The following is a 25,825-nucleotide window of genomic DNA, read 5'->3' as shown; positions in this document are numbered from 1 at the left end:
GATTTCGACGGTGACGAGATGAACATGCATTTCCCTCAGAACGAACTGGCCAGAGCCGAGGCGGTCGGCATCGCAGACACTGACCATCAATATCTCTCCGGCACTGCTGGCAAGCCTCTGAGAGGTCTGATTCAGGATCATATTTCCATGGGTGTCTGGCTCACCAACAGGGATACTTTCTTCACCCGAGAAGACTATCAACAGCTCGTCTACGCTGGACTGAGGCCCGAGAACAACCACACCACATCTGGAAGGCTTCTTTCTGTCCCACCTGCCGTCATGAAGCCCCGTCCCATGTGGACCGGTAAGCAGGTTGTCTCCACCGTGCTCAAGAACCTCACGCCCGTCGGTATGCCTGGCTTGACCATCCAGGCCAAGTCACAGACCGCCAAGGATCACTGGGGCAGCGACTCCGAGGAACAAGTCGTCATCTTCAAGGACGGAGAAATGCTTTGCGGTATCCTCGACAAGGCTCAGATCGGTCCCAGCGGTGGAGGAGTCGTCAACGCCATCTACGAGGCTTATGGCCACACCGTGGCCGGCCGTCTGCTCTCCGTGCTCGGACGTCTTCTTACCAAGATGCTGCACATGCGTGCCTTCTCTTGTGGTGTGGAAGACTTGGTCTTTACCCAACAAGGTGAGGATATGCGCAGAGAGCAGCTTGCCAGAGCGCAGACTATCGGTCTCGAAGTGTCGGCCAAGTATGTTTCCATGCAAGCCGACAAGATCAACTCCGACAATGCAGAACTAAAGAAGCGTCTCGAGAGTGTGCTCCGCGAGGACGCGAAACAGGCTGGTCTGGATACCGTCATGAATGGTGCCACCGCCAAAGAAATCTCATCCATAGTTACCAAGGCTTGTCTGCCCGCTGGTCTTATCAAGCCCTTCCCCAAGAATCAAATGCAGGCCATGACTGTTTCTGGTGCCAAGGGTTCGTTGGTCAACGCGAACCAGATTTCTTGCAATCTCGGTCAACAGGTCTTGGAGGGTCGCAGAGTGCCGGTCATGGTCTCTGGTAAGACCTTGCCTTGCTTCAAGCCTTTCGAGTCCTCTATCAGGGCCGGTGGCTACATTGTCGATCGTTTCTTGACTGGTGTCCGACCACAAGAGTACTACTTCCACGCTATGGCTGGCAGAGAAGGTCTCATCGATACCGCTGTCAAGACCTCGAGATCCGGCTACCTGCAGAGATGTCTGATCAAGGGTATGGAGGGTCTCAAGGCCGAGTACGACACCACCGTGCGCGATGCAGATGGCTCCATCGTCCAGTTTCTCTACGGCGAGGACGGTCTCGATGTCGGCAAGGCCAAGTACTTGTCCGACTTCAAGTTCATCGCGGAGAACTACATTTCCCTGTTCAACTCGCTCGGAATCCGCGATGAGTTCGCCAAGATCATGTCGCCCGAGGCCACCCAGTACAACAAGGACGCCGAGAAGAAGTACCGCAAGACGGGCGATGTTGGCGCCAGTGATCCCGCTCTTTCCGTCTACTCACCCAGCAGGTTCGCAGGAAGCACGTCCGAAAAGCTTATGCGTGCCAGCAAGAAGTACCTCGACGATAACCCAGACAAGCTTGTGGCTGACAAGAAGCGCAAGATCCAGGGTATCGCAGGCCTGACGAAGAAGAACCTCCAGGCTATCATTGACGTGAGATATCTGAAGTCGGTCGTCGAGGCCGGCGAAGCCGTCGGCGTGGTTGCTGGTCAATCTGTGGGTGAGCCTTCCACTCAGATGACGCTGAACACTTTCCATTTGGCTGGTCACGCGGCAAAGAACGTGACGCTTGGTATCCCCCGTCTACGTGAAATTGTCATGACTGCATCTGCGCAGATCGCTACGCCTACCATGGCTCTGCACCTCAACCCCGAGATCAACGAGTCCGACGGTGCTACCTTTGCAAAGGGCATCAGCAAGCTTTCTCTCGCCGAGGTCCTGGACAAGGTCACCGTGACGGAGACTCTTGGCAAGGGTATCGCGCACGACCAGGCCAAGATGTACACTATCGCACTTGACCTGTACCCCAGCGACGAGTACACTGCCGAATACGCCATTACTGTCGCTGACGTTGTGAGAACCATCGAGACCAAGTTCTTGCCGAAGCTGCAATCCGTCATTCGCAAGGAGCTCAAGAAGAAGGGCGACCAGAAGCTTCTGCGCAAGCCCGATGATGCTCTCCCCGAGATTGGCAAATCCGCTGGTACCATCGAACAAGACTCTGGACGTGGTGAGGCCGAACGCGAAGGCGGTGACGACGACTCTGACAACGAAGGTGACGACGATGCCACTCGCGACAAGGCCAAGGGCAACAAAATGCAGAGCGGCTACGAGGCTCCCGATGAGGACGAGGAAGACATCGCCGCCCGCGGTCGTCGCGAAACCAGCCCCGACGAGGATGGCGACAACGAAGACGAGACTTACGGCTCTCAAGACGGCTCCGACTCGGATTCTGACAGCGAATCCGCGAGCGAGAAAAAGGCCAAGGCCGTCGCCAACGCAGAAGCACGCGAGGAGCGCATCAAGTCCAACAAATACACTTCAGATATCGCCGCATTCAGTTTCGACGACAAGACCGGCTCAAAGTGCACTTTCACCTTCGAATACGACGCATCAACAGCCAAGCTCCTCATGCTCCACCTCGTCGAAAACTGTCTCCACACCTCCCTGATCCAAAACATCCAGAACCTCGGCGGCTGCACGCTAATCCAAGACGACTACAAAGACCCGACAACAGGCACGGAATCCAAGATGCCCATCATCATCACCGAAGGCGAGAACCTGCGCGCAATGTGGAACTTCCAAGACGTGCTGAACCCGCACCGCATCTTCACAAACGACATCGCGGCCATGCTGCGCCTGTACGGCGTCGAAGCCTGCCGCGCCAGCATCGTGCGCGAAGTCAGTGCCGTCTTCGACGGTCACGGCATCAGCGTCGACAAGCGCCACTTGTCGCTCATCGCAGACTACATGACGCGCGGAGGCGGCTACCAGGCCTTTTCCCGCATGGGCATCAAGAACAACGTGTCGCCGTTCATGAAGATGTCGTTCGAGACCACTGTCGGTTTCTTACGAGACGCGGTTCTGGAAGAGGACTGGGACGACCTCAAGGGCCCGTCGGGCAGAATCGTCGTCGGAAAGCCTGGCCGTATCGGCACCGGTGGCTTCGATGTCATGATGCCGTTGAGGGAGCTGATTGTCGAGAACGAGACTACTGATGGTACCAACGGCGGCGCGAATGAAATGGCCGGCGATGAGAGTAGTAGCGATGGACAGTCTGAGGAGGGGAGCAGTGATGAGGAGTAAAAAAGCCCGGGGAAAATGGATAATCTAAAGGCGTTTGTTGTATATGTATATCTCATCTAGCATCATCATTATCATCATCATCATCAACAACATCAGGTTGTACAATCCCATCTCTGTGCCTGGTTTCTTTCATGCATTCCGAGATGGAGAATCAGGGATTTGTTCGGACTAGTACATAGACCATGTCGAATACAACGGGGATCCCACCATTGTTACCACCGCTTCACTACCAAGCGCATACTTGGTAAAAACAGCCCAGTAGGGAGGGGGGACAAGAGCAAGAACCATAGCTGAAAAGAATCAAAAATGCGGAAATTAGGCATCCGGGTTTCATATGATTTTATTTGTCTGTTTCTTTTCATGATCCCAATTCAAGAAAAAAAGAGTCGGGCCGCACCGCTTCAGGCGTCCAATTCCATGATATCGTCATCAGCAATGCCCCCGCCGAATTCATCTTCGTGGCTATTATCATTATACTGCTGCTTCGCAGCCTCCCTCATGACCTGCTGGCCACTGATCTCATGCTGATAATGCTGCGCGTCACCGTTCCCGTTCGCGCCGCCGTCATCTCCATACCCGCCTTCCAACCTCGCTTCTCTGTCTCTTTCCGAATCCAGTTTCGCCTGATGCTTGATCAAGTCCTCGTAGCTCCATGTACTGACGCCCTCCTGCAGTTTTATAGGGAAAGGTTTACTCATGACCTTGAGAAAGCGCTTGGCGGCGGCCACGGCCTGGTCGACGGACATGTTGCTATCTCCCTCCATGAGCGCGGCGTTGATCCATTTAGGCAGCTGCGTGCGCTTGCGCGCGAAGCGGCGGTCCGCGAGAACCATGATGCCGTAGTCGTCTTTGCCGCGCAGCACACGGCCCAGACACTGTGCTGCGTGGCGCATGGCGTCGAAGGACAAGAAGTCGTTTTCGCGGATGCGGTAGTTTTCACGGAGAAACTCGAGGCGCGCTTTGAGGATGCGCGATTCCGTGTATTGGAACGGTACGCCGATGCACAGCACGGTGCGGCCGTAGTGGTGGTCGAAATCTATGCCTTCGCTGACCTTGCCGCGTGCGACGCAGAGGAGCACGGCGCCGCGCCCGTTGCTGCAGGCTGTGCGGTAGGTTTCGAGCGCGAGAGAGGTCTCTTGACTGTCGGGTGTTTCGACGAGGATGAGTTTGCTTTTCCATACGGAATCCAGAATGCCCATGCCTTGCCACATGGAGATGATGCTTTCCATGTAGAGATATGAAGGGAAGAAAACGACGATTCCGTCGGGCGTGAGTTTGCAGAACTCGATCAGGAGGTTGCCGTAGTTTCGGACTACTGAGGGATCGTTACGGATCTGGAACCCGGAGGATATACTGCCCTGATCGCTTCCACGGGTCACAATCATCGGCAAGAAAGACCGTCGCGCTAGTGTCATCGAGTATGACTCCTGGACCACTGTGTTGAACCCCAACATTTTGGGATACATTTCTAAAGGTGATATCGTTCCTGATGTGATGATGACTGAGCTGAACCGATCAAAGACCGGCTTGATGGCTATTGCTGCGTCAAGACAGGTGAAGTGAAGAATGGGATTGGGTACTGTTGCAGTTTCTGATTCGAATGGTTCTAGGATGAGTAAAAATCCAGTGTCATATGTGGCGGCCAATGTGGCGAATGAAGCAACCTCTTGTAAGGGTTGATAGTCTTCGATATTTGACAACTCGAGCGTGCGAACAAGTGATGTCAATCGCTCTGCACAGAACCGCAGAGGTTTCCGCTCGATAAATGTGAGCTCCTTGAGATGCTGTAGGAAGGACGGCGGCGTTTCTGAGATGACGTGCAGTACTTTCATGCGTGTCTTGAGATACTCGATGAAGCGTTTCAAAAAGGCAACAAAGTGTTCTGCTCGCCGTATATTTCCTGGGACTGCTTCTTTGAGAAGATCGTCGGGCAAGGCAGGATTCCGCATGAAAGCCCCTTCGTCGTTTGCTTCGTCCTGTGCTCGGAGGCCTTGCACCAGCTTCGAGTACTCGTCCTGTAGTTTTTTGGCGTCGGTGGACTTCATTTCGGTAATCTTCCGCTCCAGGTTTGCGGCACCCCTACCGGCTTTCCGTAATGATTCTTCTGTTAGATCGATACTCAGCGATTCAATGCATACGTTGTCGATATTGTGCGCTTCATCAAAGACGACTATGCAGTCTTTTGACAGCTCTCTCGATACTCTCTCTGCGATCTTGGGGTCTAGTAAATAATGGTAGGAGTATATGATGACATTGCAAAACGACATCTGGGCCCATGTCAGTTCTTGACTTGCGAAAAGAAACAAGCGACTTGGTATCTTACCATTCGCCGAGCTGTGAAATAAGGGCATTGCTTCTGTTGTTCGCCGTACTTGAGCATGCCATCTAACGTCCACACTCCGGGTGGTATTAGATTATGGGGTTCAAGAAGATCGAGATTCTCATGGTAAACACAAAGTTCGACGTCCTCGCCTTTCTCTTTCTTCTCCTTGACGAAGCCGGCAGTAAGTGATCGACATCGCGCATCAACGACGGAGCCACTTTTTTCACGCTTTACCGAGGGATGCAAACAGAGGTTCTTTCGCGATGTGAGACCCAGTCCACGGAAGTCTTCCTCATATCCAAGCTGATCGGTGCGGTAGTTCATGAGATTCTTCAACTCGGCCAGAGCCTTTTCGATCTCTGACATGGTACGAGAGCAATAGATCAACTTGCGATGTTCCGGATAATGTTGCTGGTAAGCAACGATCAGGGCCAGCAGGGTGACTGTCTTGCCAGTGCCCGAAGGCATCTCCAGAACACAGTGACCTCCGGCATCAAGTGTGCCTGAAAACAGTGTGAACTTGATGTTGCTTCATAATTGCCACCGATCTGACTTACGTTTGAGATCGCACATGTATCTAAATTGTCCGAATCAGCGATACGGGGCTAAGGCATATTGAGCTTTTTCTTGACTGTAGTGGACTCACGCATATTGTTCTGCATGTAATGGTCAGTCATAAAGTCAATATACAACACAACGCTGGAGAGGCTCACCTGGATATATCCTAGGATATGGAAAGAGGACCGGGAGGCCACTGTACTCGTCAACTAGGTTTTCAGATACTCTCTTACGACACCACTTTGACGTACTCGATGAAGAACTTCATTGTGGCGATGCGCACCTAGCGAGGCGCGATGAAGCAGAGAAAAGAGGCAGGGCCTAAGATGTCGTTTATTGATAATGTGCTCGAGAATCGCGGATCGCCAAGACCTGCAGATGGCAGATGGTGATGGCAGCCACTTGACATTGCCCGAAGGGGACTAGTGCGGGTCAATCGAAAGTGACGTAGGTGATTGGACAAAACACACCACATCTTTCTTCCGTGTATACAGGTAAGATATTATTGCAATAAACCGACTGCCCCTTCGCCTGCATTTAGCTTGTCGCTCTGTGTGTCTTTTGGAGTCTTCGCTGTATAGATCGATTGCTATATATTCTCATGTCTGCCTTGCATCTTGACTCTCATGTCTGAATACCTTAACGAACACTCCAAACCCCACTAAAACGATTACAAGATGAGTAAGAAACAGTTCCGATCACAGGCCAGCAGCAACCGCGCAGCATTTGGTGCTGGCGCATCATTTGGAGGAAGTTTCGGAGGAGCATCATCGTCCTTTGGCTCTTCGTCCCCTCTTTCCTGGATCGCCGAACCCCCAGATCTGTCCACAATCTCAGACCCCAATGTCGCCGTCTCCTTCAAGAACCTCAGCAAGAAAGACAGTACCACCAAGACCAAAGCACTGGAAGACCTACAGAACTATGGCACTGCTCCGGAGCAGCACGTAGAAGAGGCAGTGCTGGATGCCTGGATCAAACTATACCCTCGTCTGTCCATTGACAGCGCTCGTCGTGTTCGCCAATTGGCTCACGTTGTGCTGGGACATATCGCGACCAAGTGTGGAAAGAGGATAGCGAAACACATGGCGACCATTTCTGGACCGTGGCTGGCTGGTGCGCAAGACGGAGACAAAGGAGTGGCAAAAGCCGCCCAGGACGCTCTCAAACAGGTCTTCAACTCATCGGAAAAGCTTCAGGGTGTCAGCAAGGCCTTCCAGCCGCAGATCCTGGACTACTGTCGAGACGCCATCTTGAATGAATCCGTACAGAGTCTCAGCGATGAAAGAGTCGTGAGCGCAGAGGATGCGCAGGCCACCTACTCACGGGTCATTGCGACCAGCGTGGCCGTAATCACCAATCTCTTGAGAGACCTTCCGTCCGACGAGACCGAGAAACAGCAAGACAAATACACTGCCGTAGTAGCCGAGGACAAGATCTGGGAGTTAGCTGCTTACAAAGACGTCACTGTACGAAGATATGTGCATAGACTCTTGAGAGCGTACCTGGCCAAGCAGCGGACATCAGTGCAGGCCAACTTGAAGCGGGTCAGCAAGGCTTACATCGATAAGGCCCTACCTGCCGACCAGACCGGCTCGGCCCTGGATCTGCTGCAAACTTTAGTCGCTCTAACTGATGCATTCCCGCATGCGTGGACGTCGAGCTACACCGGCAAGAAAGCTTCGGTAGAAAGGCTGAGACAGAGCTTGAAAAAGGGATCGCAAACCGGATCGGCTGAATACTGGACCACACTGTGGCTACTATTCTCCAAGATCCCCAGTGAAATCTGGCCCCAACAACGTCCCGAGATTATAAAATTCCTCACTTCTTTACACGATGGTCTTTCCACCAGAGAGGAGCGCTTCAACGCATCCACAGCTTGGGACACCTATTTCAGGGTGGTCAGTCTCTTGATCGCTCAGTCAACACTTTCTCAGGATGAGTCGAATTCTATCCTCGAAGAAATGGTATTGCCCGTTGTTCAGCAATATCTCAAACCTTGTCCAGACACATCTAAATGGTCCGTCTTCGGTGCCAAGACTGCATGGGTAGTAGCCAAGGTGACTTTGATCAGTCAAGTGCCTTCGATACTCGAGAAAAAGTGGTCAATCTACGCTGCAGGCCTGATCGAGGATATGAAGACTTCAGCTCCGGAGCGCTCGAAAGACTTTGACAAATCACAGATTGCTGTAGCTCAAGCCGGCGAGAGATGGGCCCTCCTCCAATCCGAGTTATTACGTGCCAACGACAAGTTGCCTGCGTCGCTTCGTGAAGTCTTCGAGACTGCGCTTCGACAGATCATACTTGAAGCTTTTCAACTGTTGCGTTCGCGCAACGGAAAGCCCTATGGTGCGGCTGCCGTTGTCGATGAGCTCGTTCGCCACTGCAGCGAGATGGTTATTGGCGACCAAGAAACTCACAGCATTATTTCCGCGTTCGTGCTCGAAGAGCTTCCTCAGTTCCTCTTCTCGCCATCTCAACGTCAATTATTCTCGCTAATCTACCATTACCAGACACACGCCACGTTTACAGAAGCTTGGAACAATGTCGCAAGCGCATTGACCGACGCCCCTGACTCCCCTGAGAAGCTCGACGCGCTCAGGAAACTGCTTTCGGCTTCCCGAGGCCAAGCTGTCGCAGATCTTGCCTCCCAAAACCAGGAGATTCAGAATTTCCTGAAGCAGCAATATGAATTAACTATTGGTTCAGGGGAGCATTGGGCCTTCGTCGCGGGAATGTTTCGTCGCGCACCAAGTGTGGCAACGACAGACACTAGCGTTACGATATTGGCTGATCTGACAGCCTCGTTGTCAATTTCCGACAGAGCAGCATCGGCGTTACAAGGTCTGGATGAGATCTCTGCTGGTAATAGAGAGTCTTTGAAGGCATTCATCGCTCAACCCGAAGGTGGCCAGCTTCTGCCAAATCTACTGCATTTGCGGGAGTCGCCGGATGAGACCATTTCCCAGAAGGCAACCAGCGTGAGCAAGCGCATTGTCGATGATGCAGACAAGAGCTCGTCTCAGGCTATCTTGTTCGATGTCGTACACCAGAGTCTCAACCATGTTTCTGCAGACTCCCTTCCCATCAGCTCTGTTCTCGAAATGGCCACCAAGTTGATCGATGAAACAAACGATGAACACGCGAAGGAAAACATCGCAGACCAGGCACTTCCGGACCTGATCATCTGGGAGGAATCATTATCACCATTCCTCTCACGACCGCCTCCCGCATCTCAGGCAATCACGAGCATGATAGGTGGTAGCGTCTACCTTGTACAGCCGGCAGAGTCACCTGCTTCGAAAGCCATTCACCGCGATGCGGAAGGTTTCTCACAGGCCTTGCGCTTTGCGCTCTATACATCGAAGATCTTCTCCAACCAAGACTTGTTGCAAAAGCTCAGCCCTCAATCACAGATTGAATTATTCAAGCTTTTCGCCCTCACTAACACTCTATTGCAAGACGGTGTGAACGCGCGTGGACCTTCCGGGTTGGCTTCCATACCAGACAACGAACTTGATATTCCTGTAAGCAAATTGCAGGGCGAGATTGTGCATCTTGTCTCCGATTGTTTCTTCAACTACGACGACATTTCATCTTCTAACTACGGGTTCGTTGGTTTTGCAATCGACGCTCTGTTTGAGGATGCGAAGAGCGCTGGGCCTCTTGCATATCACAGTGCCGAGGCACTGGGTGATGCGTTGGCCGAATTGCAAGCGGCGCATGGAAGCACACATGGCAAAGTCCAAGAGTACGAAGATCTTGCCTTGCAGCTGTACAAGACCAAGCAAGTCATGCCGTTTGCTGCATGTGCCGCCGCGCTGCACGAGAGCCTCAGCACGAGCAAGAAGCTGGACAGACAGACGAACGAACTCGTTGCGGACCTTACCGGTCTCAGCATGGAGAGTCCGCCAGAAAAGGCGCTCAGCATGCTCGTCATGCTCAATTCACTTCTTGCGAATCGACACATCGACGGCTTGATCGCTAAGCAGCGCATGATCTTCCTGATGAAGCACCTACTGCTATGGCTCGAGGAGCCAGCCATACTGACTAACATCAAGTCTGAGACATGCAACTTGCTATCTGTTCTACTCCCCGGTATCAGCGACATGTATGGCGAACATTGGAACCAGATCTTGAACTTCATCGTCAGTGCCTGGTCTCAAGGCTTCGCGGACGTGGAAACCGAAACCCTCGACCACAGTCGCATGGCGCTCATGTACGGTGCGCTACGTCTATATGGCGTACTTAGAATTCTAAAGGATAGTGAGGACCCTAATGACGACCTTGTCGAATCCTGGAAAGAGCATGAGGATGCGGCATATCGTGGTCTGGTTTCTCTGCTCAAAGCCAGCAACACCGTGCCCGACGCAGACTACCTCCCGCTCACTGCGACCTTTGAGCTACTGGCACAGGAGTTGAGCAAGCTCCAGAGAGTCGAGCTCGAAGAGGCCGAAGAGCTCTATCCTCTCCTCTATGCTGAATCACGACCCCTGCAGAAGACGGCATTCAACATCCTGCACACTTACATCCCTAGTCTCCAGGAGCAAATCTCATTCGATGCAGCGCTGGAGAAGAAGACCGCACAGCTACCTGACGAGCTGCTGTCGCTGGTCATGAAAGCCCCAGCGCTCGACGACATCGACGTCCCTGCTCTCAAGCAAGAGATCCCTCTCGAGCTGCAGGGCTATCTATACAGCTGGCAGCTTGTCTTCGACCACTTCAGCAACGCAAGCTACAAAGTCAAATCAGACTACATCGAAAGTCTCAAGAAGGCAGACAGCCTTCCTGATCTTCTAGATCTCACTTATGCTCTGCTAGGGCATACCCGCGGCAAGCCGGCCGATGTGTCCAAGTACGACGTTGTACACTACGACTACAGCGAGCAAGACGACGCCTCTTACGAGACCGAGCTCAAGGCGGACAAGCGCCTGCAGTGGCTGCTGGCGCACTTGTTCTACCAATGCATCTCGAATCTACCCAGTCTGACCAAGTCACACTACCTCGGCATCAAGGCGCGTCAAACCTCTCTCGCCGTCGAATCATGGACAGCCAAGTACATTTCCCCAGTGATCATCAACGAGTCACTGAGCTCAGTAGTGGAATGGTCAGCGACATCCGCCAAGGACGATCCGGACTTCGAGAATCTGACTGTCAAGGTGTCGATGCGCAGCAGGGAAGTCAACGTGGGATACCTCGTCGACGAACAGACCATGGCCATTGTGGTCCGGCTGCCGGAAGACTATCCTCTCAGCGGCGCCAAGGTCGAAGGCGTCAACCGAGTTGCAGTGGACGATCGAAAGTGGCAGAGTTGGCTGAGGAATTGCCAGGGTGTCATCACGTTCAGTGTAAGTTTTCTTTTCTCCATCCCTCCCTGCTTCTGACTGTCGTCCTTCACTCCACAACATCTCAAGAAAGAAAAAGAACCACGAAACTGACATTATCACGAAAATCAGAACGGTAACCTTATCGACGGCCTCTCGACCTGGCGCAAAAACGTCACAGGCGCCCTCAAGGGCCAGACCGAGTGCGCGATCTGCTACTCGATCATCAGCGGCGACAAGCAATTACCCAGCAAGCGCTGCTTGACCTGCAAGAATCTGTTTCACAGCTCGTGTCTGTTCAAGTGGTTCAAGACCAGCAATGCCTCGACCTGCCCGCTTTGCAGAAATCCTTTCAATTACGGTTGATTTGCTCGCAGTGGGCGCTATGACGGGACTGGAAAAAGAAAAAGATAAGGGATCGCTGAAAGATATTGCGTTCTGATATTGGCAGGATGGAATGTATCCACATTGCATGCTTTTCAGGCAACCGAGCAGACTGTAGGTGAACGATTGGGACGATGTAACGAGAGTTTGAATAGAAACAGTGGGTATAGACTGCACTTACTACAGCGCCTAGTCAAGAGGAATCGAAAAGAAAAGTTGCGTCGCGATAGCATGCCGTCTCGGCCGGTTCGGACAGCCTTCGTTAATGCGACAGCGTGGTTGCGTGCATATAAGCGAGGGAGAGGGAGCAACAGAGTGAGTGTCGGAGAGAGACAGCATGTGTGTATGCTTGTAGTTCCCTCATGACATGCCATCAACACGCTTTGCTTGCCCGAGACCTACCTTCCTATCTGCCTACCGGTGTACAGTATCTCTCGGGTCAAACCTATAGGAGAAGGAGCAATGGTTAGACAGCGACGTAGTGTGTCATCCCCTCTCTCCCAACAACGAGCAAGCGCCGAGTTCTCGATCCGGATCACAGATCACACGAAACAAGCTGATGTCAGGGTCGGATTTCAGGTACTGTCAGGTACCACGACAGCGCATAAGCGGCGCGAGGCTTTGTCTCTCTACTCGGCTAGAAGTTTCCGCGAGATATGCCAATCACACCGCCTGATCAACAGAACCATAAACCAAATGTGCTACAGCAACACAACAGTGATTTCTGGATGGGCCAGTATTGTGTCAAATGGAAACGTCGTCATTAGACAAGTTCAGCGCACAGGTGATGCTGGTAATGAAAGGCTCGCGTAGATCGTAGTGCCGAAGGATGAACCATGGAGCGTGCGGTAAAAGCGTGGTCCACCTTCGACCACAACACTTACATGACCCATATTGGAAACTGTATGATTTGTACCGAACAGAATTAAAGGTGGACCCTGGTGACTCTCTTGGATAGATCTCACACACTTCCACGATTGCACTCGAGAGTCTGGCCTGTACGTGCCACAAGTGCGGTGTAAACCGAATAGAAGGCGTAGGTAAAGGGTGGGTAAGGCAGATCCAATTATGTCATACCGGGTGACATGCTATTTGTATAGGAAAGCCATTCCTCTGTTAAGGTGTGGAAGCCCGCATCCCCAATTCGATTCCATCGGCGATTGCGAAAGTGGTCCCGTGGTGTCTTGTGTGCGTTCGCATCAAAGCGTCCCCACGTCCGGGTCCTCTCAACGGTGGCTTGGGCTAATTACTGCAACGATGATGCTGATGCTGCTGCCGCTGCCGCTGCTGCTGCTGGTGATGATGATGATGATGGTGCCAATGGTGCTGGTATCCTTGATGAAAATCTTGGGCGGATCAACATGTGCTGTACATTATGTACAGACTCCGTGGTCCTATCACGCCTAGCAGAATAGCCTCAAATTGCTGCAGTATGCATGTCAGTAAGGTGTGGTGCCTACTTTAGTAATACTCTGTGCAATGAGCCTAAAAGAAATGTAATATACAAAAGAAAGATCGACATGGTCAATAGCGCCTGCCACGAGGCAAAGTGACAATCTTTCCACGTCTGCCAGCCACCATGTTCGCAATGGACGGGAACAGACGAGCGTAGTGCCCGCATGTGTGACATGTTTGGGGTGGTGATCTAGCGCTGAGTACGGAACGTTGCCAGACTAGTCGGTACAAGGTTGCTGCACAGCTGGGAGTTCCTGAATCCCTTCTATTTTGGCGGACAGGCGATCAGGGAGGGTGGTTGTTGGCCTGACTCTTACCTTTGGCACAGGACACGGCGAGTAGATTGCGGTCATTGATTAGTGTGGTCATTTCCCTGTTGATGCCAGGCCCAGGCCCAATACAGGTGTTCATAGTGGGTACTGGTTCGGGAATAGGCACGCGTCGCTCAGGAAGCGGAACGCGAACAGGCAGTTGAATACATGATGCTAACATGCTTAGCAGCCTGAAGACAGCTGCATCGCGAGCAACAAGCTCAAAAGCAAAACGTAGAAACCTCATAACAAAAGATGATCGTCGATGCAAGGTTCGATTGGAAGCCGATCGTTTGGGGGAAGGTAGGGGAAAGTTATGTCAGGTCACGTGTTCCCACCGCTTAGTCTGCCGAACCCTTACCCTTTGGTCGTTGCTGATGACGGGCTTCATACCAGTGGGGCTGTCGCTGTTGGTACACGAGTTTCGCAAGAAGTGGATCTCTATGTCCAATTAAGCGAAGAACTTCCCCTTACATGTGCGCACCGCTGCTGTGTGCTATGGCAAAGTAATTATGCAGTGGGCTTGCGTATGCTGCGATGCAGCTACCCAGGACGACGTATATGATAAGAGCAGGAGGATACCAATCGAGATCATCAATAGATCGCAGTAAGGTATGTCGATAGAGAGTACTCCGTACGGATGGCAGCATTCTGGGCAAAGCGTCCTAACGGCAAGTGGACTCAGTACGTCATGTCGACCCTAGGGTCGATCTAGGCCCTGCACGGGTCAAAGATCACAGGGTCCAGTCAAGGCTGAGAATAGAGCGACTGGCCAACAATTCTTCTCCGATCCACAAAGCAACTGAAATCCGTACGGATCGAGAAAAGCGATTACCAGATGATAGACTGGCGATGCCTCAGCGTTACCACGATGCGCGCTTCCTACACGGAATTTCTGTTCTGTTCTATGCTTGTAGGTTTCCCCTTTTGGTACTTGCCTCCATGATTCTACCGTTTGATGCAATGCTCGATCTACCTCACGGTCGACGATAGAGAAGGCCTCTGGTAAAGGCTCGCTTTCGTGTATCACTCTTTGAGCCCCCCCGGTCTGTTGCATCATGCATTTTTCCTTCAAACCACTCTCCTAGCATTTCCTATTCATTTAGCAATCATCAATTTCGCATACCCGTCACCACGGAACATCATGCTGCACCTTTCCTCAAAGATCGACCCGTAACCTGTACAATTTTCTTTACACTACGAATCGTTTGCCCTATTACTTGCTCGGATGGAAGTCCAGCCAATTAGGTAGAACAGTCTGATTACTATCGGCACATCTACAATGGATAGCTCCCCGGACAAACACCTGCGTCCGGTCCACCCTCGTAGGCCACCGGCGCACATGTCGGTGTCCCTGCTTCATTCGCCTAGGGTCGGAAAACCAGCGTCGCCCCTACAGCAAACATGGAACCATGACGCCGACCCTTGTGACACAGCGCCAGATGGTATGAAGGACAGAAGTGATCAGAGCAGTGACAACAGCATCTCAGCAAGCAACGACAAGTCATCTTCTCAGTCAAGACCTCTGGTGTCGAAGGATGATTCTGGAGAAAGTAGCAATGCCGACAAGTGGTTTGACAATTCCAACAACGACGCCGCTGCTCACAACGCCGATCTAGATGACAGTAAGCTCATACACGGACGTGCAGAGGGTCTAGCATGATTGTCTAACTCGTGGCAGACGATCCACCTTTCTTTCTCCAACATTCCTCATCGGAAGAGAAAACCTCCCCACAACATCCTGGAATGGGTGTTGCAAAGCTGAATGCTCAAAACCTTCATCATGCCCACGCTATGATGGGTGGTGATGGCAGCAGCACGGATGAATTCCGTAGTGTTATTGATGATCTTACTATTCAAAATAGAAAATTGAAGAGGAGGTTGAAGAAATACGAGACTCTACAGGACGCCCATCTAAACAAGGACAAGCTTTTCGAAGTCCGTGTTCATGGCCTGTCTGCACATAAAAAGAAGCAATTGGAAGACATGCTCCGCAAATTCACTGTTGAAATGAGTAATGAGCAGACACGAGCGACTGGCGTTATTGGCGGGCCATCCTCGACCTCTACCGGTACAACCCTCGGCAATTCTGTCCCAGGACTTGTGCCGCACGTCTCGTCCAAGGCATCCAACTTCAACGACTCCGCCTACGCGTCCGCCTCTGCATCTGGCCATGGCTCGTCCGCTCAATCTGCATCGGCGAGTGGACGGAAGAATCCATTTCAGACCACCGCGCTCGCCAGGCATCACAACATACACTCATACCTCGACGAAATTCCTCAAAACCTTCTACCCAGACATACCGCGAACATGAGTGAGAAAGCAAAGCAAAAGCTTGTCGTTCGCCGTCTCGAGCAGATTTTTTCTGGCAAAGGCGCCGAGTCAACTGGACATCAACATCCGATGCAACAACAGGAGGTTTCACAATCTGCGGCAAAAGCAGAGCGAAACGCGAGAGAAGGCACTGGTCAACAGGCTTCAGCAGAAGGAAGTCGAGAAGCGCGCATTATGGATACTGATCCCGAAGACCCGGAGGAACAAACGTCTAATCCTGCATTAGTCACTGGTTCACCACGACGTGCGACTTCCGAATCCCGCAAAAATATCAATGGCAAGCGACAGAGCCCTGATCCAGACAATGCTGATGAAGGCTCGCCTAATCTCGAGGCAACAGTGGAACAGCGTCCAACTCGGCCATTAGATCTGGACCCACAAAGGGCTCAATTTCCATCGGAGAATATCGAGTACATCCGACATCTGGGTTTTTCGCCACCCGATGCTTACTCTGACCGCTCTCCTGAAGAGGGGCATGGTTGGATTTATCTCAATTTGCTCATGAATATGGCTCAGCTGCACACAATCAACGTCACCATCGATTTTGTCAAGGATGCTTTGCAACAATACAGTACCAGGTTCGAACTTTCCAGCGATGGTCGCAAAGTTCGTTGGCGTCGCGACTGGGGCATTGTGCGTACAAGCAGTGAATATTCAGCGTCGAGTTTCCCAACGTCGATGTCCGGACAGAAACCCAGAAAAAGGGTCAAAATTTCTCACGCCGCCACCGAGGCTGACGACAATCAACAAGAGCCGCTGAACAAACTCTCGTACACTCCACTCTTCTTTCGTCGCACTAGTGAAGAGAGTAGTTTCGAATCCTCGGATGACGAGGATTATGTTGATTCCGATTCAGGTCCTCAGCTGGGGGAGTCGTCTGCACCTCAATTGACTCCTGGCGGTACGCATATTAACAACGTGTCTCCTAGAAAGGGACGTAAACGACAAAGTGGACCTATGATATTCTACAGCAACGCGAAGTTTTGCACAGATCTCAGCGGCGATAGGAAGACTGAGGAGCTCATGCACTACAATCCAATCATGTATCATGTTGCAACTTCGCAACCTGTCGGAGACAATAGACCACCAACTCGTGAGAGTGTCCTGTCAGAGAAAAAGGGTCCACTGGACAACGCCATCAGTCTACCCGAGGCCATGGATCTTGCTGACAATCCTATCCCGCCGTCGTTGGAATTGGACTTTCCTGCTCAATCGCCACTCACTTCAGGCACGGAACGCAGTCCTTTCGATTTGGAAGCATCAGGAATAGGCGGTGTCTCTCCCGCCGATAACTTCGCCATCAATGTCCAGACCAAACATGCAGCTACAGATCACCTTGCTCCCGAAACGAATCGAACCTTTGCTCCTGGTAAATATCCAGACCGCATCGAGAAGATCTTAGAGCATGATGAAGGATGCCACAGTGGACGTACTGCAGTTCACAAGGAAGTCCTGTCAATGCGCCAGAGAGAGCTTCCCCCTTCGCGGCTGCCTCCGGCCTCGTGCTACATTGACTTCGACGAATCTGACGAGTCAGATGACGAATACGACGACAGTCCCGTTTCTGTTGCACAAGACGGGCGTGCCGGTACCGCCCCTCAAGCTGTGCCACAACCGATGCAATTAGCACCCTGGAGTAGCAATGGAACCGATGTTGAGTCAGACGGCGATAACGATTATGACGAGGACGCAGAGTCCGATGCTTCTGTCGACTTCCTCGCAACTGCGCGTGAACTCGACCCGGAGTCAGTTCGTCTTCGCGAACGCGAGTATGATGCTACGATGGCTGATCGTTGGGCTGAAGAGATTCCAGCAGGGAGCTCGGCTGCTACCGCAGGTGGAGGAAGCGGTTTTGCAAGTCCAGCTTCAGATTACAACTCGGATGAAAATGATTCTGATGACGAGGCGCGCCCACGACGCTCTCGCAGAAATGCCCGTTTTCCGAGAGCTGGTACAGAGGACAGCATGCTGGTGAATGGAGAGTCACTTTGAGTGACTTTGCAACATGCATTGTCAACGGATGAGGTGAAATACTAATGGAGCGTTGTTTTAAAGATTCATGATGTAGCGTTTTGCAGATCGTCATTGCAGAGGGATTTTTCGGACCTCTAGTTTCAAATAGATACCCCCGTCGTTGTTTCGACTTCTCCTGTAGCTGCTTAAAGCAAAAAATAAGCACAAGTTGCAATTTATGAATCCTACTTGACATTTTCACCATTGTCTTCGAGCTCAATGAGGACCTTCGCGGCAACGTCTTCATACCCCGTGCACTATCTTTTGCGACATCTCCCGATTTTATGCCGTGATACTCGCACGTCTGATGTCCCTCGCACGGTTTCCCCAGGCCAACGGCGTAAACTCAATTGTGGAAAAATGCCCGCCGATTGCCTTGGACCCTTCCCGCCGCCCCTCCATCGTCGGTCGCTCTGCATCAGCAGACCAGTGCACATCGGACTTATAATTGTTTTCTTTTGTCACGAAGATGACACTGGACAGTATGGAAGAAAGTTCTGTTACATCACCTGTGAATATGAGCGAAACCCCAGCAAAAGCTGAAGTCGACGACTTTCTTCGAAGAAAGCGGAAAGCTCGTGAACACAAAGCTTGTTACCCATGTCGCCAGCGCAAAGTTCGATGCGATTTGGCACGACCATGTCGGACATGTGTCGAGAGAGAACATCCAGAACTGTGCGACTATCATCCACCGAATAAAAAGCAAGCCACAGTGGCTACTGGTAGCGCTGTTGTGCCTAAAAGTGAAGTCGGCCTCGGCAGCAGTGTTGCTGCTGCGGCGAACCACGCTCCTAATGGTAGTACCATAACGCTGGGTCGAGGGGATTTCGAGCATCTTTGTCGCAAACTCGATCATGTGGAAAGCACGCTCGAAGAACTTCGGCGCGAAATTAAAACCAATAACGGATCGAACTCGCAAAACCGAACGCCCGCGCAGATATCAGGAAATTCATCTCCAAATCCACAGAATGTCTTGCGTATGGACGCCTCAGGGCAATCTCGCTTCGAGAACCAGGCGACTCGACATACCGACGTCAATGGAATCCACGCCAGAAACGATCTGACCGGTCAGACTGTGCATCTAGGCGGCTCGTCTGTGCCGGCCCTTGTCATGGCCCTAGGACAAGGCAACCGCGAGCAACCCTCCGTACAGGAGATCTTAGGCAGATCAATCTTACCAATCTTCGGTCTAGACAACGAAACTGCGACATACCCTTTCGTTGATCTATGGGGACTCGCTCACGGATCATTAGCTCGAGTCCAAGAGCTGGCGAAGACCATTCCTACTGACAGCCAATGCTTGTCCTTTTTTCGCTACTACCGCGACCTAGGCAACATTATCTTCCCGGGTGTCGCGGATTTGGTCCAATTCGAAAGTGACCTCACGCTGTTTCTCATGACAAGGGCCGAGCACAGTGCTACCCAAAGTCCGAGTAATCCGTGGCCAGGAGTCACGGAGAACAGCATTTACGAGAAGAACTTGCAGTGGATAGGACTGCTGTTCGGGATACTCGCCAGTGGTTGTCAATGTTCTGGATTGATGCGCAAAGAGAGAGAATTGACATCGCAAGTCTACAGTAAGATATTTGCCACTCATGAGACCTTGCGTAAGGCTGTACTAATGTTTCTATAGTGTGCTGTAGTTTTGAGTGCTTGAGGATCACCAATTTCCTATCTCATTCAACACTGGAGACTATTCAGACACTGCTCATACTAGGAAACGTAAGTGGCAAAACTCGGATGGCGGATTCTTTTTGTCGCGATTGTAGCATGAATCCTGACAAAGTGCTATATAGGTCATATCTAACAACATGAATGCTGGCACCGCCTGGTCTTTAATGGGCCTTACGCTGAGATTAGCAATGAGTTTGGGCTTACATCGTAGCTGCCCATTAACGTCAGAGATTGAGTTGAAAGCGACGAAATCTAAAGTTTGGTATGTCGAACACAAGCTAGAGGGGTGTTGAGAAAGCATGCTAATGTTATCCAGGTGGGCGATTGTTTGGCAGGACAGTCTGTTGTCCATTACGTATGACCGTGCTGCAACGACAGCATACATTGATCCTGCCACGATGCCTGCTCCGAATGAATACACCAGCATCCCTCCTTATCACATTTCTATGTACAAGGTGTGTCGCGTTGGCTTGGAGATCGTGCGCGACAGGACGAAATCCATGAACTCGCGCGAATTATTCGCACGGATCACCAGCCACCGCAACGAAATCGATCAGACCATGCGCGAGACGGCAGACTACCTGCGCGACTCACGGAAGTGTAGAACAGTGGTAGAGTCCCTAGAGCACTGGGCTCTCTACCTGCACACATCGTACATACTTTCCGAGCTCTGCCGACCGGCCATTTCGCCCAGCACAGCAAGCTACGAACTCAGCAAAGCCTTCAAGCAAACCTGCATCGACAGTCTCGTATCGACGGTCGAGGGTTTTCTTGGCTTACAGAACGTGACTCCCTACGCACGACAATCATGGGCAGCTGTCCATCGCTCTCTGTCCTGTGCCTTACTCCTCGGCATCATGGGCGAACACGTGCACAACGAGCGCGCGCGCCGCTTACTCGGTCGCTTCGTGACAATCATGTCAGACATGCAGACAGGGCTGGACCCGCAAGAACTCGCTGCGCCCATGGAGCGTGCGATATCCGCGCTCAAACGCCTTAACATCCAGGAGAACCGACCGCAGCGATTCATAGAGGACATCGCCCTGGGCGCGACAGCCAGTCCGGCCTTGGCGCCTCTTAGTGGAGACGACACGGTTTTTGCTTCCGCAGCTGGAGCTGGTGGTGGCGGCGCGGGGACTAATGCCCCAGGCGTGGACCATGCGTCCATGTATGCGGCTGGTGCCCAGATAGCCGCGAACGAGGACAGTCCGTATAGCGTTCTCAACTCCATTCTATGGGGTCATACCTGGACGCCGTAGAGGGATGAACAACTAGCGAGAGTTCGGGACACTAGGACGATAGGGGGGAGCTCATCACTATACACACATAGACAAAGGGAGACAAATCATCTTCTTTCACCAGCATTTTTGAGCGGAGTTTTTTTTGTTTATCTTTATATCTCGGCAGCGATATCTGGGATGGGGTTGGGACTACAATGATGTTGATGTGAGCGGATGGGTGGTTTGCGTCCACATGTTGATAATTCCCATTTTTTTCTTATCTAATGATATCTGGGCTAGGCGGACTGGGTATGCATTCTTCGTTACTACTCCTACAATTCGTGATGTAGAGGAGAAAGGTAATTATTGTTTACAGTATGCATGGATCTATGGATGGAGTGGGTATGGTGTGTGTGAGAATGAAAGGTCAAAGTGGATGCAGTTCATCTGATCATGGTTGTTTGGTAGTGATGCCGAAAGTATTTGCTTTGGGGCAGGGCAACCCTGTCCTTGACTGGCCGCGCCTTGTCATAGGTTTCATCCTTCACATCGGACTACATTTCTGCCTGCCACTCACTAGCTAAATCGTTGATGTTACGACAGATTCGTATCGATGAGACAAAAGCAGACAGGAGTGATTTGGTAGTCCAGAGCCAGCTGGTTACAGATGCTTGTCGCACGAAAGATAATCACAGGATTTCACATGCCAATTATGGCAAGGGAGGTGTCTTTTGGTTGACAGAGTGGTTCGATTCATCGAGATATCTTACATAACAAAACAGGTCCTCCACTTGATGCAGCCAAAGACTCTGCATATCGCAATGAATCGTCCCAAACGATGCTAGCCGCTTACTTTGGGTCGTCGAAGACGTAGGTAAGGTGGCAGCGACCGCAGTACTGGCGGTTGTGCATGGCAGCCATGAAGATGCCGGCACCGCACTAGAGAGACAAAGTCAGTAAAAGGTCGCATGAGAAATCTTGCGCAGGCAAAAACTCACGGTCTCGTTGGGGCACTCGCGGCGGAGACGCTCGATCTTGCCGTCGCCGTCAACCTTGTAGTACTTGAGGACGGCCAACTTGGTCTTCTTGCGCTTGTGCTTGATCTTCTTGGGGGTGGTGTAGACCTTCTTCTTTCTCTTCTTGCCACCACCACGGAGGCGGAGGACAAGGTGAAGAGTGGACTCCTTCTGGATGTTGTAGTCCGAAAGGGTACGGCCATCCTCAAGCTGCTTGCCGGCGAAGATCAAGCGCTGTTGGTCTGGGGGAATTCCCTCCTTGTCTGTGAGGAGATTGTAAGCGTATGCGCTTTGGATTGCAGTTTCTCTTCTAGCTGTTCCTGCTCTGTGCGATTGTGCTCTCACGAGGCATTCGCGCAACAGAGGCGGCGGCGAAGGCGACAAAAACACGTACCCTGGATCTTGGACTTGACATTGTCGATGGTGTCCGAGGACTCAACCTCGAGGGTGATCGTCTTACCCGTGAGGGTCTTGACGAAAATCTGCATGATGGCGGCCTAGACAGAAATGCCTTCCTCAGTCGCTATGGCGAAAGAAAAGAGAGGCGCAGGTGGTGGAGGCGGATGCGAATTTGAAGACCCGCTGTGTGCGCTCGGGCCACGTCAAATCTTGGCGAGTTTTGCCTTTCTGCTTTCGACGAAGATTTTTGTTAATGTCATGCTCAGAATTACCCACAGGATTACAATAGCGCCACACCCCGGGCCTCGAAGCATCATTTGCTTATCGATAGATGCTATCAAAACAATCTTAGCCGCTGCGGCTCGCATGCATCGTCAATCGGGCGGATCAGATCAGGCTGTCGTGTTTTGGGCTTGCGTTGATTCGTGCCCGGGCGGCTGGGCTGGAGCTTGTGCGTTGCCCCGGCATCTCCAAGTGACGACAAGTAAACGACTGGAGTAAACTAATGACCTGATGGTCGTCCACATGTAGACCACTCTTCTCACCTTGATTGTTCACATACCTCACAAACAACTCTTTTCCCTCTAAAATCAGTTGTACATATATTCTACACACACACTCACAAGAGAGTCAAAACTCATATCATAAACGCTCCAAGGCTCATCGCCTGAACATCCTCTAAACACTCTCATAGGCCAAAGGCCCTATATAAATACCACTTGCGATTTCGCAGAAATCTCTCTCGACTGAGAGAAATTAAGTCTTCACCGTAGCCCGGCGGTCGCGGCTTGCGCTGTGTGAGGTATGAAACATCCCAGATCCTCGAGCAATCGACCGCTATACAAATGGGGTGGCTGGAAATTTACTTACCGTGCACCTCACTTGCGCAGATCCGGACCCACGAGATATTAACTTATTCTCGGACTATTCGACACCAACTTCCCGGACTCTTTCTTGCAATCATATAATGCTGTCAACCAATACTACTTCGAGCATTCAACGTCGACGACAACTTCACAGGAGACAAAACTCTCTCGAAGTGCCGACGCTCGCAGCTCCAATCTCTGCAAACTCACGACGACCCCAAGGATACCACCGCCGTGGACTTTCTCTGGACCAATCAACTAACCAACCTTTCCAATTGCAGGATCAGGAACAACCAATCGTAAGTATGACTACTAACACAGGACGACCAACGTCACAGCATTCAATGCAAGCGCAGCTGCACATACCCACCCAGCCGGGCCCTCAAATGGACCCGCAACAATTACAAAACTACTACAACCAGCAACAATTCCTCCAAGCACAATTCGTGCAAAATCAGTCAATGGCAAACGATGCTGCGGCGCGTGAGCAGGCCCTGCAACAGCTAAATCAGCACATGCAGACCTTCATGCAAAGATTCGGCCCTGTCCACGAGAACATCGTGTCGCAGCCTCGTCCTCAACTTGCCCAATTTCCTCAACACTCTTCGCAGTCTGCAACCGTAGTGCAGAGACCCTTTACCCCCATCAACAACTACATCCCACCTGCACCTTCCTCGGCGCCGCCAAGACGGGCTGAGAGAGTCGTTGATGTTGCCTCCATGCCCAACTTTACCAATGTGCCTCTTTTGCAGATCCAGGAAACAAGCCCGGAAGCACCTCACATGCTCCAAGAGTCCTTTGGTAGTGAGTATGGCTACCCTTCCTCATACGCATCGTCGATGGTGGATCCCTCATCACCAATGCGCTCACCAATCAGACAAAACTCTTCGGCTGGCTTGCCTACCCTCTATGAGGGCATTTCGCCCGTCTCGTCACACGGTGGCTTCGGTGCAGATCTGCTACTTTCAGCTGCGTCTGGTACTCCCGATCTTCGCTACATGACCGACTCGCCCATGAGGGTGCCCATGTCACCGCGCGAGATGATGATTGCCAATCTTGACATCGATGCAAGCATCGAAGACACCGGCATCTCTGCCGAGGAAGTCCAACAATACATTAGTGAGCAAGATCCTACTGATGGCAAGTGGACTTGTCTGTTCGATGGCTGCTACAAGAAGTTTGGCCGTAAAGAAAACATCAAGTCGCATGTGCAGACCCATCTCGGTGACCGCCAATTCAAGTGCAACCACTGTGGCAAATGCTTCGTGAGACAACATGATCTCAAGCGCCACGCCAAGATCCACAGTGGTGATAAGCCACACAAGTGCCCCTGCGGCAATGGCTTTGCTCGACAGGATGCATTGACCCGTCACAGACAACGTGGTGTGTGCGATGGCGCCCTCCCTGGCTTTGAGAGGCGTGAGGTCAAGCGCGGTCGCCCTCGCAAGATGAGACCTGAGCTGACGGACCGTTTGGAGAAGGCGAATAGAGCACGCATGCTCGATGCTCGTCGTGGCTCTGAGCTACCCGGTTACGAGAGCTCCTCCTCAAGTGACAGAGACTATCCTGATACGCCGCCAAGCGCGAACTTGGAGGAAGATCCCTTCAGTGCCAACTTCACTTCTTTCATGAAGCCCTTTGAAGAGACACCTCCGACTTCCCCTGTCGTTTCGTCGCCTACCAAGTCTGGTAATAAGACCACTATGGGTGATTTCTGGTCCCTTGATACCGAGCAACAAGAGGTTGTAGCAGAGTCTGTGCAACGCCAATCATCGCCGCGGTCGTCACCTCCACCAGCCACGCATTCACCAGTGCTAGGCGTCCAGGCCACGGCCAATGATTTCAACAGTTCAGTCTTCGACTTTGGTCCACTCGATGCTCAGCCAAAGGTTGCTGAGCAAGCTTTCGACGCCTTCTCGCCTGCCCAGTCTTCAAGTCAAGGTAGTGATGATCATCATACACCCGAGGCCCACTTTGGAGCCGAGACCTTTATGGGTGCAGATGCCATCCTCGACTTCAACAACGGCATGTACGGTCCCGCTGAAGCTCTCTTCACTACCGCGACCGACTCCTGGGAGTGGACGGTTTAGAGAAGCAGTACATGCACACAAATTGCAGCTGACGAAACTTCTTTTAACGAAACCACGCACACGAACGCAAAAAATGATGAGCAAAGTACACGAAAGGCATGAATGAAGTTTTTCCCTTTATCGCTGAATGAGACGAAGAGTTTATGAGAAGAAGAAGTGAAACGAAATTTTCCCTTGTTTTTTGATAGCCACGAAGGTACGAAGGAAGCGAAGGGTTTCGGGTTTTTGCGAAATGTGTCAATAGGACTTTCCCGGTGTTCACAAGGCGTTCAGGTTTTCTTTTTCCATCTCGGACGGGACTCGTGGCGAAGGCTCGCATGTACCAACAGCATCTCGAGGGCCCCAGGCTCGTCTGGCGTTTTCTTGCCGCTGCTGCCAAAGCGAATGCTTCACACGATTTCCTCTTCATTACGTTCATTTCGTTTCTGTACAGCATGTCATCTTCCTTGGATACATGGCTGATTTTCTCAGATCTCTCAAGGATCTTGGGATGTTCTTTCTTTCTCTTTTGAATTTGGAGGCAGACTAGGAGAGGGAAAAGATGATAGATAGCAAAGGAAA

The 25,825-nt window shown here is 51.8% G+C and overlaps 5 protein-coding genes across 6 annotated transcripts; 4 read left to right on the top strand and 1 right to left on the bottom strand.

The window, feature by feature from the left end:
- Window positions 1-6,858: 6,858 nt before the first annotated feature.
- On the top strand, window positions 6,859-11,868 carry AAFC00_001157 (uncharacterized protein; the record flags this gene model as incomplete). Its single annotated transcript, XM_069340316.1, has 2 exons — window positions 6,859-11,526; window positions 11,635-11,868. 2 exons carry the CDS (start codon window positions 6,859-6,861, stop codon window positions 11,866-11,868), a joined length of 4,902 nt encoding a protein of 1,633 aa, XP_069203783.1.
- Window positions 11,869-14,934: 3,066 nt separating this feature from the next.
- On the top strand, window positions 14,935-17,978 carry AAFC00_001156 (uncharacterized protein; the record flags this gene model as incomplete). Its single annotated transcript, XM_069340315.1, has 2 exons — window positions 14,935-15,277; window positions 15,334-17,978. The coding sequence occupies 2 exons, from the start codon at window positions 14,935-14,937 to the stop codon at window positions 17,976-17,978; spliced, it is 2,988 nt and encodes a 995-aa protein (XP_069203782.1).
- Window positions 17,979-18,468: 490 nt separating this feature from the next.
- On the top strand, window positions 18,469-20,932 carry AAFC00_001155 (uncharacterized protein; the record flags this gene model as incomplete). 2 transcript variants are annotated; one of them, XM_069340314.1, is made up of 4 exons in its annotated part: window positions 18,469-19,576; window positions 19,633-19,721; window positions 19,796-19,935; window positions 19,990-20,932. In XM_069340314.1, 4 exons carry the CDS (start codon window positions 18,469-18,471, stop codon window positions 20,930-20,932), a joined length of 2,280 nt encoding a protein of 759 aa, XP_069203781.1. The 2 variants fall into 2 exon arrangements, with proteins under 2 accessions (XP_069203781.1, XP_069203780.1); XM_069340313.1 differs by having other exon boundaries at window positions 18,484-19,576.
- Window positions 20,933-21,742: 810 nt separating this feature from the next.
- Window positions 21,743-22,397, bottom strand: AAFC00_001154 (uncharacterized protein; the record flags this gene model as incomplete). Its single annotated transcript, XM_069340312.1, has 3 exons — window positions 21,743-21,832; window positions 21,892-22,172; window positions 22,304-22,397. 3 exons carry the CDS (start codon window positions 22,395-22,397, stop codon window positions 21,743-21,745), a joined length of 465 nt encoding a protein of 154 aa, XP_069203779.1.
- An 878-nt stretch (window positions 22,398-23,275) lies between these two features.
- Window positions 23,276-25,264, top strand: AAFC00_001153 (uncharacterized protein; the record flags this gene model as incomplete). The annotated part of the gene is made up of 1 exon (XM_069340309.1): window positions 23,276-25,264. The coding sequence occupies one exon, from the start codon at window positions 23,276-23,278 to the stop codon at window positions 25,262-25,264; it is 1,989 nt and encodes a 662-aa protein (XP_069203778.1).
- Between the last annotated feature and the right edge of the window lie 561 nt (window positions 25,265-25,825).

The sequence above is a fragment of the Neodothiora populina genome (genome assembly GCF_041146345.1).
Source record: "Neodothiora populina strain CPC 39397 chromosome Unknown canker_contig_12, whole genome shotgun sequence".
Lineage (NCBI taxonomy): Eukaryota > Fungi > Ascomycota > Dothideomycetes > Dothideales > Dothioraceae > Neodothiora > Neodothiora populina.
Note: the sequence above shows the minus strand (reverse complement) of the source record. Positions and strands in the feature narration are given on the sequence as shown.